At 42.0% G+C, this 18,350-nt stretch overlaps 1 protein-coding gene across 2 annotated transcripts in view; it reads right to left on the bottom strand.

The window, feature by feature from the left end:
• Positions 1-203: 203 nt before the first annotated feature.
• The window catches only part of PIK3CB (phosphatidylinositol-4,5-bisphosphate 3-kinase catalytic subunit beta), an 87,638-nt gene continuing 69,491 nt past the window's right edge, over positions 204-18,350 (bottom strand). For both annotated transcript variants that reach the window (XM_058811959.1, XM_058811960.1), the window contains 11 exons: positions 17,146-17,267; positions 16,122-16,265; positions 14,775-14,874; positions 12,365-12,543; positions 11,613-11,722; positions 11,236-11,314; positions 5,632-5,799; positions 5,080-5,203; positions 3,891-4,036; positions 2,313-2,445; positions 204-1,835 (listed from right to left, as the gene is read on the bottom strand). In XM_058811959.1, the coding sequence (XP_058667942.1) occupies positions 1,698-1,835; positions 2,313-2,445; positions 3,891-4,036; positions 5,080-5,203; positions 5,632-5,799; positions 11,236-11,314; positions 11,613-11,722; positions 12,365-12,543; positions 14,775-14,874; positions 16,122-16,265; positions 17,146-17,267 (1,443 nt within the window). In that variant the 3' untranslated portion in view covers positions 204-1,697. The remainder of the gene's footprint in view (positions 1,836-2,312; positions 2,446-3,890; positions 4,037-5,079; positions 5,204-5,631; positions 5,800-11,235; positions 11,315-11,612; positions 11,723-12,364; positions 12,544-14,774; positions 14,875-16,121; positions 16,266-17,145; positions 17,268-18,350) is intronic.

Genomic DNA, 18,350 nt, shown 5'->3' on the forward strand with positions numbered 1-18,350 from the left:
TAAAAAAACCAGCCCTAAACCCAACAAAACCAACCCACGTAGCACTTGTTACTTTTACAATATTCTAGAAGTAGAAGTCTTTTCTGAGAGATAACCCATAGGGTGAGGAGAAGAGAATCAATGCCCTACACAGAACTGACTCCAGGTAAATTCTTAACCTTTAAAATAAACACAGAAACCCCAAAACAACAAAAGCAAAACACTCTCAACAAAGTAAAACCTACTTTAATTAAATTCATACATCATCCAACATTTCTATGCAGAACAACTGTTTAGTCAAAAAGTAAATATATATGTTTAATCTCTTTCAAATGTCCACAAGAATCAAGAGCTACCAGTGTTCCTTGGAGAACAGGCAGTAGTTAAACCTCTCTTGCTGATGTCCAGGAACAGTTTGTTACATCTTTTAACCAGCAGTTCCCTATTGCACATAACAAATTTGCTCTCCATGTAAGCACCTAAAAGCCTGGTACCTCACTAAATAAATTAAAACAAATCCAGTTTCTTCAGCAACCATCTTCAACATATATATCTCAGTAAAGCAACATTCCTGCAAGCTTTTAATAAATAGAGAGAGAAGATCAGTGACTGCATTGGTGTTCTGTGGAATGATCTTTCCCCATCAACTCTTGCTTCTCCAACCAGCTGGGGTTTTTGGTATGCATGCTTTAAAAATCACTTTGTGTTGTTTATTTCATGAGAACATCCCTTACATAGGTCAGTACATTTCACAGGGAATGTAGGACTGATCTGAGATGGGAATTTCAGTGTAAGGCTGGAAGGAGCTTCCTGCTGGAACCAAACCAAACTGTGCCTCTCTGGGAGCTGAAGGCAAAGTCCCAGAGGCTGAGTGGGAGACTGTAACCAACGAGGGATTCTCAGGCACGTTTGGAATAGGCCTCACCTTCCTCCTTCTGAAGGGCTTCTTTTGTGTGTTAAGTCAGAGGAACAGAGCTGTGCAACCCCTGAACATCTGGATGCTGCATCACATCTGTCAGGGCTCCCCCCCCCTTCCTTCAGCAGCAGCACAGACACGAAGCAGCTCCCTGCAGTACAGTGATACCATGGTTGCTATTTACAGTAGAATTAATGCATCTGTGCCAGTAGGGCAGAGGTCATATGAAAAATATACACAATACACTCATTTTTTAGCCAGATTAGGATATTAAAAAAAAAAATTACTCTTCAAGTCCTAACTTTAAATGAAGAACAGTTCTGCCAGAGGTCTTCAAACCTCCTGAGGATATGTTAGAGCACATTACCCTAACGTATAAAAACAAATATTTACACCTCCATGAAGTACCAAAGAATTTTTAAAAATGCCTAGTAGCTCTCAGCATGCAAAGTCAGCAGGAACTGATTATCCAGGATGTTCACTAACTGTAGACACAGTCTTGGAATCAAGCATTCAGAAGCAGAGTGCAAAAGACTCAGGAATTATTTCAGTCCGTTTGTTCTCACTGTCGTTTCCTTTCTTGGTTTGGATCATTTCATAGAATCACAGAATGTGCTGAGCTGGAAGGGACCCATCAGGATCAGAGTCCAACTGCTGGCCCTGTGTGGGGCTCCCCAAGAACCACCCTGTGCCTGAGAGCATTGTCCCAGTGCTTCCTGAAGTTTGGTTGGTCCATACCACAGAAACCCTTTACAAACACTTATCAAGGTAACCTTCAGCTTAGTGCAAATGCTAGCATGTCCTAGGACCTGTAATCCTTTCTGACAGTGTGAGCCATCCAGTTCACTTTAGTAGTCCAACTTTCCCGCAGAGCTTCATCAAACTTTTGCTTGAACTGTTTTAGTGCTTCTTCCTCACTCTTCCCTAAGGCCAGGGAGTCCTAAGGCAACAGGGAAACAAAGACTGTTAAGAATTTTAAAATGCACAGTGAAAGGCTCCTTCACCTTTCAACACAAGCCACAGTGTGTTTTGCTCTCCTTTGACACTTTTTCTGCTTACTACTCATTGAGCAATACATCAATGGGTTTCAATAATAAATCTTCCTGGGTTTAAAGATAAAACTGACAAAGAATGAAGCAAATTATTTTCACCTTTCAAGTTCTATGCTTGTGCATGAGCCAAGATGTAAAATACCCCTGAGATGACTGCATTTAAGATGCACAGATCCTGAACTCATTCTCTGAGCACTAGGCCTGACTACAGGCCTTGTCCTATAGAGCTGAAAAAGAAAACTTCAAGGACTGTGTGGAAATCTTCACAGAAATGAAAAACAATGAAAATGTATTTATCTTAGAATCAAAAAAAATCACATCCTGGAAAAATGCTGAGTCCTGCTGAGCTGTAGCTCTTACTGTACCTTGAGATACTGGATGTCCTTGACAGAGGTGAGCTCTGGCAGCCCTGCAGTCAGCATCAGTGCAAAGAGGGTAATAAGTAGGTTGCCGTGCTTGCGCAGGATCAGGTAGGCTTTCTCACAGCACTGCCGGAACCTGGGCACAGGGAGGGAGCACAAGAGGCCAGTCACACACTGCAAAGGGCTGCAACTGCTGGCTGTTCATCTGTTAACTCTTATCTGCAATCTGGGATCTGACAAACACACACTCTGGAACACAGCACAAGAGACAGAGATGCCTGCAGAACTTGTTTGTGCATTCCCACAGTGTCCTGGGCTGACTATATGATGCTTTTAACCCTAATAGTCTCATCCTGTTTATGATGAATAATAAGTTTTGCACCTTTAGGACTTGTACCAGAGAGTGAAGGGGGGAGAGAAGAAGCTCAGTTTGTTTTCAGACACTGCACTCACTCCTCCACATTCCTGCTCCTGCACTGTGCTGTCTGCGGATGGACAGACAGCGGGACAGAGCTCTCCTTTGCTTTTAGTTAGTTTAGCTAGCTGAGGCAGAGAAGCTCCCTGGACTGTGGGGTTTTTTCCCTTTTCTTTGGCCCTGTTTAACCTGCTCTGGATGAACACCCAGGGGAGCACCGGCAGCTGCACCTGTGGCCACCGGGCCGGGCCTGGCCTGGACATTTCCAGCACTGAGGGACTGATCAGAGCCCGAGTGAGCTGAGCTGCAACCCAGGGAGGGACTGTCTCAGTTTGTCATCTCTTTTGGAGCAGCAAGGGGTTCTATTGTTTAATATTGTTTAGGTTTTATTGTTTAATAAACAGGTTTTTTCCACTTTTCTCCAAGGAGGCATTTTCTCCCGGACAGGAAGGGGGGAGAGGCCAATTGAATCTGCTTTTCTAGAGGAGACTCTTTGGGGGTCTCTCCAAAATTTGCTCTGAACCAGGACACACAGACACATCCCATGTCTTCCCAGTGAGCCCTCAGTACAAAACACCACCAGCTGCTCTTCAGAAAGAACAAAAGTGCCAGAGGTCATGGTCCAACTCCCTGAGAATTCGTTAGGTGAAATGCACTGATGATCCTATAGGGTGGGCTACAGTGGAAAAGTCAAAGCTCTATTGCAATCCCTCTAATCTCTGCCATTTCTAATTCCTTCCATGATCAAAACTGAGCCAGCTTCCAGGGGTGGTGGATCAGGAGCACGCGGCTCCTCATGGCCAAGCAGGGCCAGCATGGGGCAGCACAATGAACAAGCCCTGATGGACAGGAAGGGTGGGAGGGAACCTCTACCTAAGGCAGTGCTTGAACAACAGCCTGGCAGCCCTGCCTGGAGCCCAGAGCTGCTGCAGGCAGAGCTGAGCCCAGCAGAACCTGCCACTCCTGCTGTGGGAGATCAGCTGCAGAGCTGCAGCTCCTGGTTCTAAGTCATCTGTGGGCATTCCAGCTCAGGGAGAGCAGTAGATAGCCCTGTAAATGCATGTTGGCAACACTTCCACACAAGTGCAAATGAGCAAACCAACCCCAGGTAAGTTCTGTTATGCTGGAAGTTATCTCAATTACAAATAGATCAAAGTAACACTCACCGACCAAATTTTTCCGTGTTCCCTGTTTTTCCTTGTTGAATAACATGAATGAAATCATAGGTGAGTATGAAAGGTACCCTTTCCCTTTTAATTCCAAACTTGGACTTGAAGTTTCCAAGAATATGCCCAAAATCTATGTGAAAGAGCTAAAAAAACCAAACCAAAACAAAACAAAAAACAAGTGAAAAATAATCTTCCCAGTGAAATGTGCCACTTTTCTAATATCTCTACAGGATGCAGGTATCAAGAATAGTTAACTCCTAACATGACTCTCCAAAACCTGTGGTTTCAACCCTTTGGGAGAATTTGGCTCTAAACCACTTCAAGATTTAAAGTCAGTAATAACATCCATACGCCTTTGAGTGACCACTGCAGCAAAAGATTCTCTCAGGTTTAAGCTGCTGCTGCCACAGAGAGACAGCTTGGTGGCAGCATCAGACAAAAATGAGCCCAAGGATGAGCCCACAAGGATCAACATCATCACATCCAAGGCCTTCCCACACAAGGACAGAGGCAAAGGGAGCAGAGCTGAGTTAATCTGAAGGACCCTGTGGCAGCTCCCCATGTTAGAATTGAGGTTAAGGACATTTCAGCTTTCTTCCAGGAAGCACAAACTTAAAAAAGAATACTGCAAATGTCTGTAAAGCTGTCAATTTTATAACCCTTGCTGATTTTCTAGAAGATAATTTCATTTAAATCAGACAAGTTACATTGCAGGGTAACAATTAAGAAAGCAGGTGTCTAGGAGCTCCCCCAGGTTCTGAGTGCACAGCACTGTGCTGCTGCTGGGTTCCACACTGAGCATTCCTGCAGGGCTGAGCTGCACAGACTCACTTCAGGGAAACCACACTGCTCCAAAATGCACCTCATGGATTTTTAAGGGTGGTCTTTTGCAAGATACCCTAAGACCATTATTATTCAATGAATCTAAATCATTATAAGGCCTCTTGCATGTTCTGTAAAAGCTCTGCAGAACAGCCTCTCTCCATAAAGAATTGCTGACGGACCAGGCTGTGCTCTGTCCTTCCCCCAGCATTACATTTCATTTCCTTGAAGCTCTCTCCAACCCTCAGTGAACCACAGACATCAGTTCTACCCATGTGTGCCTTTCCTTTCATCATGGCACCAAAGAAATTACAAATTCTGGAGAGAACTCTTGCACACCAAGGTCACCAGAAGGTTTTTTTACCTGCCCATTTTTCCTGACCATGATATTGTCACTGTGTCTGTCACCAATTCCCAGCACATATGTAGCTACACAGTAGCCAGCACAAGACAGAGTAAATTCTTCAATGGCTCGATCCAAGTCCTCTCTGCAACCACAGAGAAAGTTGTATTAGTGCACACTGATGGAATTCATGCCATGCTTTAGCCTCAAAAAAGATTTTACTTGTTTAAACTAGAAGTCCATTAGGATGCTACAAAACCAGAATTACTTGAGAAAAAAAATACTGTAAAGGTAGCTGTGGAGAACAAACATTATGAAAGGCAACATCAAGGCTTGAGACCCATGTAGTTTCCATGGGTTTGTTTGTGCTGCCAAATTTAATATAACCTACTCAACAGCACACAGCCAAAATGCTGCAAATGCCAGGCCCAAGGGTACCATGAATCTCAGGCAGAATTTGACATGCTAGAAAAACAATTAGCCAGAAACCACACATTCCTCCAGACTGAAAGAGAAATTTCTGAGGAATTTTGTAGCTTATACTATAGCTGAGAGAATAAGTGTAGAAATTACCCTAAATTGTATTCCTTCAGCCAGTTCAAGAGCGCGTCCTTGTTGAAGGCAGCAGCTGCAGCCACGTTGCTGCTGTTTAACTGAATGTCAGCAATGGTTTCTGAGCTAGAAACAGCCTCAATGAGGCCAGAGTGATCTCCAGTTGCCAAGCAGCCATAGGGCAACATCCTGCAAGGAAACACAGAGTCATGTCAGAACCTTAGCCAGCTAAATGCTTCTTTAGGGCATTCAGTGTTTGGAGATGGCTGAATGCTCATGTGAATAGGAAACTCTTAAGGGGCAATATATAGGAATTGTTTGCAAAGTTTAAGGACCAGCAATACATTTAAAACGTTCATTTTTTCTATTTTGTATACAGATGCAAAGAAAAGAGACACTTTAAAAAGCCTAATTTTTCCTTTTTTCTGGAACCCAGTTTCTTGTAACTTCCCAGGATGAGCCACAGAGGGAGCCCTGTGCTTGCATTTGTGAATTCCAGCCGGGACAGACCCTGACCTGCTCAAGTTCATTACCCATAAATTCTTGCTGGAAATGCAAAAGAGGATCTTATCCTTTTCCATCATCTTCCTACTTCAAAGGAAAATGCTAGAAATCCTTCTGAATCTTAACATAGAGAATGTTTTCCAGTTCATACTAAACTGAAGCATAGAAACCCAATGGAAAACAGGAATACATCTCTTAACTGGCTTGGTATCTCAAAACACACCTGTGCATTCACACACAGTGACCAGTGAAAATACCTCTTACCACGTCACTGCTTTACAGTGAGACACAGTTCAGGATGAAAATCAAGGAGAGGTGTGTATAAATAGCTAAGTGTATCTTTTCCCAATCCATTTCCTCCCTTCAGATGCTTAAAAAGCTGAACAGAATGGCAACATCCCATGAGATGGGAGCTCAGCATTTGCAAGGTAAACTTACAGCAAGCTTTTCAAAGGCAATGCATCACAAATTGAGCTGTCTGCTCTTGTGCCAGGCAGCTCAGGCCAAGGAAACGATCTCAATTGTGGTCATGGTCCATGGGTAACAGAATGAATACCAACAAAAATCTACATTGCAGCACACAAGGTATAGACCAGCACTCACTGACTTAGAGAGCTGTATAAAACAACTGCAGGACATGAAAATTGATGTGAAAATTTGATCAATTTTCAAATGAAAACTGATCATGAAAATTGATGTCTAAAGGTACGTACATACATACACATAAATATATATATATATAAAGCTTCACTGCTGGTGAAGCTGTCATTAGTATTTCTATATAAAACTATATATATTTTTATATATATATAAAGTTTAATATAAGATATCAAATTTAATAGCTACAAAGCATAACCACATCTCTGAACTGACACAGCCCATTATCCCAAGCCATGGAAGAAAAATGAATAAAATTCCTTACAAAATTAAACACAACGTTTTTGCTTCATAGCTATCAGGGGACTGAGCAGTTCTCCACCAAAGGGATAACACAACTGGAGTGGTGCAAGTAGTGATGCCTTGGAGGGGCTGCCTAGAACAGAGGCTGGACAAGATTTAGAGAATAAAGTGGGGATTTATTAAAGGCCTTCAACAGCCACACCTTGGGCAGTACCAGCCTCCCAGGGGCTACACCCAAGCTGGACAATGTTGAGAGATTTTCAGACAATTATAAGTTTGGTCCATTTACATATCAGGAGTCAATCCCTCAATTACAGCTTCAGGTAATGAAGTCATTTACCCCCAGTTTGCTGCCCCCAATTCACTTTTGTTTGTACTTTCAGGGCCTGAGACAGTAAAGTTTCCTTGAGCTTCAGGCCCAGTGGGATTGTTTGGTGTGACCAAAATGTGAAGACAGTAACTCACACTCTATATGGAGTTCAGAGTTGTGCACTGATGCAGTACAGCATCTGAAAAATATGAAAGCTAAAATCCTAAGGCATCAGAAACAGTAATGATATAGATTGGGATTCTTCCCTACTGGCAACAAAGTGCACTGAAAACCAGATTCAACAGCGTATTTCAAGAGGACTCAACTTCAAAACAACAGCAGAAGTGCAGGCTCGGAGCGTTCTTCCCGTTTCTGTTCTGCGCCCTGCCCAGCCCCAGCCCTGTCCCCAGAGCAGGGCTCTCCAGGAGCAGGAGGGTGGCTGGGACTGCCCCTGGGCACGGGGAAGCTCTGCCCATCCTTATCAGCACAGCACAAATGGCAGCCCAAGCTGGCCAGGTTAAAGTGCAGCCTGGCCTCCTCCCACGGCACCCAAGGCAGCGCGCTCGGGCTGAGCCGGGCACACGGCCAACAACTTCCCCTTCAAAAGCAGGCAATGATGAAAGCTGCAGCCCCTGGAGGGCTGTGTGCTTACAACTGCAGGAAAAAACATCCTTGTCAGAGAGACAGTTTGACAGGAGTCAAGTTAGGGACAAATCCTCTGGGCCCTTTCCATCTCATCCTGGTCTTTCTGACTTCAGCATCTGTCAGCAGGATATGCTCCCTGCTTTTTAAAGCCAGCAAAAGCCATGGACAGATCAATACTGAAATCCTGGCTAGGACAGAAAATTCTCTTCACTCATTTAAAACTGTTCTTTATTTCAAGTGTTTAATTCACCAAACCAGTGCCCTTCCAAATACACAAAAAATACTGGTGATTTATCAACACGTTCTCTGTAACTTCAGGTCCAATAGTTTAAAAATGATGACATGTTAAAGAGTTGTAACAAATACATTTTCCAGTATGTGTGTGAACTCTGATTTCACTCATACACAGCCATGTAACCTCAGATCTCACACAAGTAAGGGAGACAAAAAATGAGAGGCCACTATAGACAGGCACTGAAACAAAAAAGTGTTTTGGAGAATGTCCTGCATCTGGTCAAAAAGTAACCAAGTATTAAATATTTTTATGACAATTTACCAAGCAAAGGCAACTTGGCATAGATCAAACTCCTCAAATTCATAGTTTTCTGTTGCTGTTGCTTTACTTGTTTCTCCACTAACCCAACTTTGGTGCTATAACAGAGCTAAAGCAGTCCAAACACTTTCTGACACAAGGATTTTCCTGAGAGGTGCAGCACCACAGACCCCACAGCATCCTTGGGAAGACAGATGTGCTCCCCTCTGCTGTGACATGTATTTGTAATAGGTCACTGCTCAGGTACAAGTTTGTCTTATAAATTAAGGCGTGGAGATTAACTAAAAATACACTTTTTGCTTTGTTCATTTCTCTCTGCTACTTGGATGATGTTTGAGGTAGACTGGCAAAGGCAGAGTGCTCTAAGTGTCAGTGTTTGTCTCAGTGCTGGTCCTGTTCTGGAAAGCAGATCCACCCTACACCCCAGGCTCTCCTCACTGTGCCCACAGGATGAAGGACTTAGAGGAGCACATGGCACCATCCTCCTGCTCACAAGTGTCTCCTCTGATACACCCCCTGCCCTGTTTGCCACCCACAAGACAAATTAGTTGGCAGTTAAACAAACAAGCAAACATTTCTCCTCCTTCAGCTCTCAAAATCAGTATGTATTTGGCATTTCTCTCTAGAGCTGAGAAATCCCACTGGGAATATCATGCCTGCTTTTATTTTATGTGTATGCTACACAGACTGAGCTTAGCTTTCATTTTCAATCACTGCTAGAGAAGTGAGTGTGGACTGCAGGGCAATTAGAAGGGAACTGATGCTGTCCCCAGCTCAGGGGTGCACTGGCTGCCATTCGATCCATGCCTCATGGAAACTGGACAATCTGCTTGTGGCAAAACATCACTGATGGGGAGTGGTAGCAGCAAGAGCTTCTCTGACACTGCTGCCATGGCTGATGTCCTGCTTTTACTTGGATGGAGTTACCAGATTCTTCACAGTGGAAAAAAGTTGAAAAGTGCAAAATCCATTGTGCATCCACAAATGGAAACGACTTCAGGGAAACTAAGGATGATACAGGGCAACAGGTAAGGACTGCACTCTTTGGAATGGGCATGTGGCACTGTATTTTTCAGGAAAGCAGCTCTTTGACACTAGTTTTCCAGCTGAGACCATGCTTCTCACCCAAGCAAAAAGTAACCACTGACTCCTGACTCACAAACATGGCAAAGAACTCACTCCACCACTGCTGGCTCGTGGATTCTGGAGCTGTCTCTTCTTGAGAGAGATGCAGGCTATAAACACAGAGATGCCAAAGCCTCACCCTGCTGGCTGTGCCCTCATGCTCTGGGTGTTCTGAGTGCTGTTTTGGCCAATTCTGTTCTCAAGGAAGGTCATTTCAGAGCCTTCTCTTGGCAAGTGCCTGAATAATCTCTTTGACAGACACTGAACTGTAACCCTGCCTCAATCCCAGGACTTTATTTCATAATGGTAACTATGACAGGATGAATGGAAGGAAGATGCTCCCAGTTAAGCAAACAAATTGAAGAGGCCAAATATAGAACTTCAATTCTCACTAGGAACTTCCCCTTTTCTGCTTTTTTTTTCTTCGCAGAGTTTTAAGAAAAATCTTGGACATCAGAGCTACTTTTTTGTTTTCCTTTGTTGTGTTTTAAAAAAAAAGAGGCTTAGTCAGGAAAAACATATTTGATGACTCTCATCACTATTCCTGTTTGCTAGGCACGGTGTGTGGCCCAGGCTGGAACCACAAACAGCTTCTGGGAAGGCAGCTACTGAGGAATGCCTGATCTGGGATTCCACAGCTGCCAGAGGCTGTCCTTGCCCCCAAATGCTGGATCAGCTTCCTCAAAGTCAATTTATAATGACATAAATGACCTAAGGTTTCTTCAAGTCAGTGTTCAACTTCACACACACTCAACCATCTCATCACAAGTACATCTTTTCAGAAACAATTTGTAATTCACATTTCCACCTTTCCTGAAGCATTCTAAGCAACAAGTTGATAATTTTACTTACCTGTGTTGATGTTACGTGCCTTATGTAGTTCCCATTACTATACCTGAACCACAAAAATTTTAAAAGAGCTCCAAGACTCTAAATGAAGTACTTCAGGCAATATTTAAATATAAGTACTTCAAGACTTGTAAACAAAACTTAGAGAGGACTACAGCTCTTGAAACAGGCATACAAAATTTAATTTATGGCTAAAAATGTTTTCTAATAATATGATACCCAGTACCTTCCTTAGGACTACTTTCCTAAAGCGCAATTAGAATTTGTGAATTATGTTACCTAAAACTGGTTCATAAATTTGGGTGAAAAGGCTTCCCATGTACTAGAGGGTTGTGTGATAACACTGAGCAATGACTGATACTGCTGCTCTTAGGAATACTCCAGTATTCAAAGAAATCACGTTTACCCTACCAAGCATCCAAAAGCAAGAAAGCTACTTTGCAAGAGACTTTGGAAGATACAAAGATATTTCTGGCTGGAAAAATGCAACAAGAGAAAGTGACTTCAGAGTTGCAGATGTTCCCAGGGGCTGTAAGTGCTGGTGTGAGCAGCAATGAGAGCTCTGCTCCCAGCAGGAAGGAGCAGAGGTAATACTTCCCACAGCCTGCTTACCTTGGCCATGACAGCTGGGAGCTCTGGGAAGCCTGACAGATGTGTAGAAGAAAAAGGACAGTGGGGAAGGTGCTAAAAGCAGGAAAGCTTTATTTCTCAAAGCAAGCAGCACTGAGGAGCTCCTTACCGGAGGTTCAGGCCAGCCTCTTTCCACAGAATGTCCATCAGGCGCAGGATCTGCAGCGTCAGCATGTCCTGCCGGAGATCTGCAATGAGAGGTGACACCACTGCCTCAGCTCCTCACACTTCCTGCAGCCCCCAAGGCCTTCAGAAAAAGGCATCTAAAAATACTCAGCCTAAGGGTTAAAGTGGTATTAATCATAATCACATCCTGACTGGCAGTGTCCATGCTTTGAAACTTGAAGAAGATGCTTAATTAGTTTACTGATGTCAGAGTAATCCATGTTTACATGATGGCAATACAAAATAATACCAAAAAACTCAAGTGCAAACATGCCAGTGAAAAAAGAAAAGGAAAAACTGAAAGTTTCTAGCATTGCTTACCGTCACCATTTTTAAAGATGATCCCTACATGATCTCCTCCAAACATTTTGTTGTTGTACACTATCCAAAGAGGCTTCATTTTAGAATCCATATATCTACACTTCTCAACACTGGAAGAAAACATGACAGAAGTCTTAGTCAAATAGGAATAATTCACCTGAAAAGATCTAAACATGGTTCAGAACATAAGAGAACAGGTAGACTTCCAGTCTGGAAGTACTTAAATGCTCTGTCTGCTTTCATTCTGCTGCTATGTCATGAGCACTCCCCAAGCTATGAACATATTTGTTACATGTGGAATGTATTTGATACTGACTGGTGAATGTATCTCTACTTCTTAAATCAAGCACCCTCATTTTCAGAGAAAATAGTTTTCTTTATATTCTTTCCCATGTATTTTTAGACTTTATATTTAGGTGCTGTGGAAAGTTTTAGTGGCCTTTGTGCTTACTGTTAAAAACAGAAGTCAAGAATGCAGTCAAATTCACTTTTAGGCTTACATTTAAATATGTTGACTAAGACAGTATTATGTTTCATAAGACAGTATTACTTTTCATGGATCACAAAAGTCTTCTAATTTAACTGATGCCTTAACCTCAGAAGATGCCCAGCAGAGCTTCTGTCACTACAGGACAAGTTCCCTGTGGCAGCACAGCTGAACGATGCAACCAGAGAAGTTCAGACAGAAATGTGTTCCTGCTTTACTGTTTCCAGGCAAAGCTATGGTGAAATTGTGCTCATTCTCTACTTACTGCAGCTCTGAGAGTATAACAGAAGGGTTCAGAGGAGACTGGAGGTCAGAAAGTGCTTCTCTGTAAGCATTTTGTTTCAAACACGTATGCATTGCATCTTTGCCTTTTGCTTTGCTTTGCTTCATGGCATTCAGCTTAATTAGACTATTTAAAGTCTTCATTTTATTGAGGGCTTCCACCTGAAAGAGATATTTTATTATCAAGAGTTACTGCTTTGATTTGAGATGTAAGATAATGTGAAATCCCATTTCACAACAAAACCAAGTATTAAATCATTCTACAACTTTTTAAAAATGGAAATAATGGATGGAAATTAAGTTGCACATGTTTCAGAAATACCATTTTCATAACGATGAGATGAAAGCTCCTAAGCTTTGAGTCACTTTTAAAAGCACGACTTAACATTTCCAAAAAAATGAATGAGGCATTTTAATGTATGACACATTAACACAAATTCCTTCTTCAAAGTACAATTTTTAGTTCCCTATTTCAACAAAGCACATAACATAGGTGCCCCCTAGACATACAGAAGTAACAGAAATACTGATTATTTCATATTCTAACAAACTCAGACATTGCTGGAGATGAGCTGTGGATGCAGATACTTCATTGTTCACATTAAGATGCATCCAGCAAGGAATGGCCATGTGACCACTTGCAGACAATTTTCACAGAACAAAGTCTTAAATGTGTGTCATTAAAATCCTGCTGAAGTCAGGCAGAACACAAAAGCTTTAATTGGCTAAGGTGTTTAAAATCATTTCATCTCAACTAAGCTAAGTTTTTACCTTAGAAGTGTGTAAAAAGTCAAGGCAGTTATTTGCAATAATATAGCTGGGCTAAACTCCTTCTTTCCCTTCTGTTTTGCAAAGTTTTTTACTGTTCCAAAATCTCTGAGGAAATTGGTGATGTAAATGTGTAACACTGACAGAGCAGAGCCCTCTGACAAACCTAGATAGCACATACAGCAAATACAACTTAATACAACATACAACAAATACATCTAAGCAACTTTTTGACCAAACAGCTCTTCTAACAACCAGCTGTGCTTGCACCAGTAAGATGCTGAGCAATGCACAGATTCTGTAGCAAACAGCAGCAATGTAACAATTATGAAAGCTCTTTTCTATACAAGGAAGCTTCAGGCTGCCTTACAAGGTGCTGAGTCAAAACTCACCCCTCCCACAGCCTGAACCCTGCCAGGCAGGATGCTGTGGAAATTCTATGGAGTTTGATTATAAAACTGGGCAGTGGAGAGCTGCCAGGTCAGCCATCTGTCAAAACCAAAAGGGCTCTGCTTTTCCACTATTCTAGGAGCTGTACAAACACCAGTGACAAGGGAACAAAATGGAACCTGTGTTGTACAAACAGGAACTTTTTGAAGTATTTCTACTTTGAATTTCTTCCGTGTTTGCACAGTTGGGAATTTTTTTGCCCCTTCTTTGATTGTACTGACATTTGCTTCCTGTAAAGTGCAGAAAAACTTTACTGACCTTACATCTATTGCTTAAAGCATTTCACCACCTACTCTTTTTATGATTTTGACAATGCTAACGAGCACACATGGAAGAGATGGTCTTTTCCACGTCCTGTGAGCTGCAGTAATAAAGAGCACAACAGAACATCCCTGTTCCAAATGCTCCCAAAGCAGTTTCAATGCAGACAAACATCACATCAGTTACCCATCCACTGTGTGGATCTTTGAGACCTGATACTGTAGATACTTGAACTCCAAAGGGAGATGAATTTTCAAATATTTTTAAGATCACGATCTAAATGAACTCATTAAAACCACATTAGAGACTTCAAACATGATTTGTGAGTGTTCCTTAATGATCTGGTGATATAATTATTAGTGCTTTCAAAAGCAAACCTCTAGTACTTATTAGGGTATTTAAAAGCAAACATAGGTCTCCTTTGTTCTCTCTTTGTGTGTGTGTGTGTGAATGAAAGACCTATATTAACACTAAAATGAGTATTTGGGTAATATGCAACACCTTTTAACAAAAGCAAAAGCTGCAGGAAGTAGTCCTGAAGTATCTAGGTAAAATGTAGAACAAGCTACCCTTACAGGGAGAAAAACTTGAAATGCACAGAAGCTCTTTTTCAGTTAATCCAGAGTTTCTTGTGTCCAGAATACACAGATAGTGCTGAAGGTGTCTCACAGGTCTTAGAGCACTGTAAAACCAGCTCCCTGAGGCCCCACAGCCCTGGCTGCCTTCTGTGCCATGGAGGCTGCTCCATCACTCAGCCCTTTTAATTCCCTGTCTCACTCGCGCCTCCTTCTCCTCCACACTGCCCAACTTTGTAAAGGCAGCCAATACACCCCAGGATCAATGGAGTCGGGATGGCAGTTCCAGGCTTGGCTGAGTCAGGATGACAGGAAAGGAAAAGGAAGGGCAGTCCCCACCTGTTTAGCCAGCACCTTCATGTGAGCCACGCTGCCCCTGCAGTAAGCCTCCAGGATGAGCCCGAACTGCACCGACACGGCGGGGATGTGAACCTCCGACCTGCCGGGGAAAAACTGCTCAGCACCCACACAACTGCACCCTCCCAGCCACTCAAACACCCAGGACAAACAGTAAAACACCTCACGGGCACATCAAACATTGAAACACCTCATGGTCATGTAGCTGAAACTAGCCAGGTTTCCTTGTTGTCATTATACTGCAAGAGTTCTATTGTCATTATATTGCAAAGGTTCCACATTGCTGGAATTTCGTGTCTCTTTGATGTTTCTCGTAGGCAACTCCTCTAAGCACTGACTCTTTCTTCTTCTCACAGCAGCCAACTGAGTCCAGTTCCCTCAACTCTTTTATAACACTCTTCTTATTATCAGCTACAGCTGTGGCCTGTTATAGTCTGGCCTGCTCCTAATCTTTAATAATTAACCCAGCTGCAACTCTTTAGGGGGTAAGATTACTTTCTATACTACCTTTATTTACTTGTATTCTATCCCTCTGTATTTCCTAGGAGATGCTGGAAGGCCTCTGTGCTGGAGACAAGGAGGACAGGCCAGTTTGGATGCAGGATCCTTGTTTCCAGCCCAGGACTGCTCTGGGGGCAGCAGGGCTCATGCCAAGAGGGGCTGATTGAATACCTGCTTCAGGACCCCCTTTTACTCAGAGCAGCTCTGAGAAGTCACTGAAGGGCTGACTTTAAACCACACATTCTCCAACCTTTGAAAGGGAAAAGCCCAATTTGCCTGAAGGCAAACATTTTGAAACAAACCACTGAACTTTGTATCATAGCCAATTATCCTCCAAAACAATTTCATGTAACACTTGCTCTTTTTTACCTAAAAATATTAAAACTAATTAATCAACCTATCCAGCCTATTCCAGTCCATTCTAAAAGGCTTTTGCCAGTCATGAAACTGCTCATCAAAAGTAGCAAGAATACACAGAACAGCTTTTACTTTCTGTTAGACTTGCAACAGTAATAATTTTTCCCAACTGTGAAGTATAAATATTGTGCTTTTACTGCACCCACAGCCAAAACAAACACTAGGGGTATTTACAAACCTAACTCATCAGGTAGTCAGAGCTGAATGCAGTTTGGATTTGTTTCATCCAAGGGTAGATTACAGACCACTCTTAATTTATTTTTAATGAGAGGTGTGATCCATAGATCAAAAATAAAAAAATGGAGTTGTGGGCATGATGATAATGGCTCATTTAGAAAAATCCTCAAGAAATCCTATTTGAAAGCCCAATCAGCTCAATAGTTTCAGAGAGAAGAAAGGAAAATCTCCTACCTCAGGTGCCAGAACAACATCTGTCCTATTCGCCGATTGCCCAGTGCTCTTTCCAGGAGAAACCTGGAGAGTGCACAATCCAGAAAAGGCTCATACTTGAGGACTTGCACAAGTTGGAGAAGATACTGAGAGAGCTCTTCATCACTAGAATGAGGTACATAAAAGCAGTTAGTAAGAGAGTAGCTAGATTAGTGATATTTCAGAAATTCAGGTGCATATGACAAAATAATTACAGGATTTGTTTCAATACCAAGAGTCTTCCAGTTTTTCCATCACACAGAGCAGGACAACACACAACTTAGTGCAACTTCCAGATGGAAATAATTCCAGATGCATTCTTAGGATAGAATTCTAAGCAGCCAAATCCCTTGTTTGGATTTGAAAGAAGTCAAAATAATTTATTTTTTTTACCCCAAATGTCTATCCTTGACCATTAGAAATTACTCACTAAACTATTCACCACAGAGAATTCAGAATTCAAGGACAGGAAATGTGCAGTAATGATAATGTTACACAAGTCCTGCCCTAGGTTACAGAGGAAAGCAAATGAAATGCAATAAGGGAAGAAGTGCAGAGAATGAAAACTCTGTGAATCAAAACCAAATCAGTAATTCTCTGATTATTTATTGCATGCTGCAGCTCCCATTCCTATTAAATGGCACAGCAGAGTAGAGGTGGCTGGGTGCCAGGTGTTACAGTACTTGACTCAGGAATATTTCTCCCTTTGTTATTAAAACTCTCAGAGTTTCTCACTCCCCTTGCCCAAGAAAGGGATGAACACCCAGTCCTCTCTGGGACAAAGGTGCACTGGTGTTCTCTTGCAACATGGAAAATAATCACAATTTCCTACGAGATGTCAGAATAAGGTGGTTTTATTCAGCCATCAGTGAGCCTAGCCAGAAATCAGACTGCTTTATTTGGCCACCTATTCATGGCAGGCAGTGTGTTCAGCTCTTTCCTCTTGGCTTCTTTTGTCCTGTGAGCAAAAAGAATGAAGTTTGGTAGCCCAGAAACCCCCACCTACCTCATCTGCCTCAAACAGCCCACGGCATATTCCCTGACATACTGGTCAGGGTAGTTGAAATCCAGCAGCTCCAAAGCCTCCCTGGGCAGCAGCTTGGGCCAGATCTGCAGGAGGGCCTGGAGCTGTTCCAAAAAAAAGGTGACAGGTAAGGACACAGGTGGACACACTGCTCATAAAGGCACTCACATGAACGGAAGATGGTGACCAGCTGCCATGGGATGGGGGGTGTAAAAAGGAGAGAAGTCATTAGGGGCAACTGAGCTCACTTTTGATTATGTTTCTTTCTTACTCTTTCAAATGATGCAGATTATTTGTAGTCTGAAAAACCCATTTCTTCACATGTAGACACAATGCACCGTAAACGAAAATTAGGCAACACCTGGTATGTGTGGTTTAACAACAGACACACAAGACCTCTTATTTTTATTGAAAGTGCTCTCATAAATATATAACCATTTTGCTAACAGTGAAAGTTTTTTACTAAGGATTTAAAAAAAAGGGTTTTGTTGAGAGAGAGCTTTCTTTAGCAAAAACATTTGACGACCTCAACTGATGGAGCCTTTTTGAACATTCACTGTGAATATTAATGAGCTTAAATTGAAAAAAAAAATAGGTTAGGTATTAAAACAAATAAAGAATCTCTAGACTGATGCAATAATGTGCTGGAAAAAAAATTACAGAATACAGTGATGCATAACTTTGGACTACCAAAGAGAACAACATTTAGATGCCTCACAAAGTAATCTGATTTTATTGCACTGTTATGAAGCTCACAGCTACCTGCTGAGAGCAATATGTATTGAGTTGTATCACTATAGATACAAATAAACACTTTAATGCACATTAATATAAATGCATATTAGTATAAATTCAGTGTATCAACAGCATAAGATGTTTCTTTCTGTAGGAACAAGTCATGATAAGAACACAATTCCCTACAAATTAGATGATACAGGTTATTTTATATTTCAATAGCAACTTATAAAAGCTGAATAATGAAGAAAATCTTGTTTTTCTCCTGATTTCATAATGACTTAGAGCAGTGAAAAACATTTATTTCTACTCTGTCACCCATCAACTCCTGCTTCCAGTTCCAGTAGGACAAACAGGAGTTCACATTCTCAGCCCACATTTAACAGGCATGTTCATAACACCATTTATACACCTTGGGGGCAGATTCTGAACTGAGTCATCATTTTTGTGAC

This window comes from Ammospiza caudacuta, chromosome 11, assembly GCF_027887145.1.
Source record: "Ammospiza caudacuta isolate bAmmCau1 chromosome 11, bAmmCau1.pri, whole genome shotgun sequence".
Lineage (NCBI taxonomy): Eukaryota > Metazoa > Chordata > Aves > Passeriformes > Passerellidae > Ammospiza > Ammospiza caudacuta.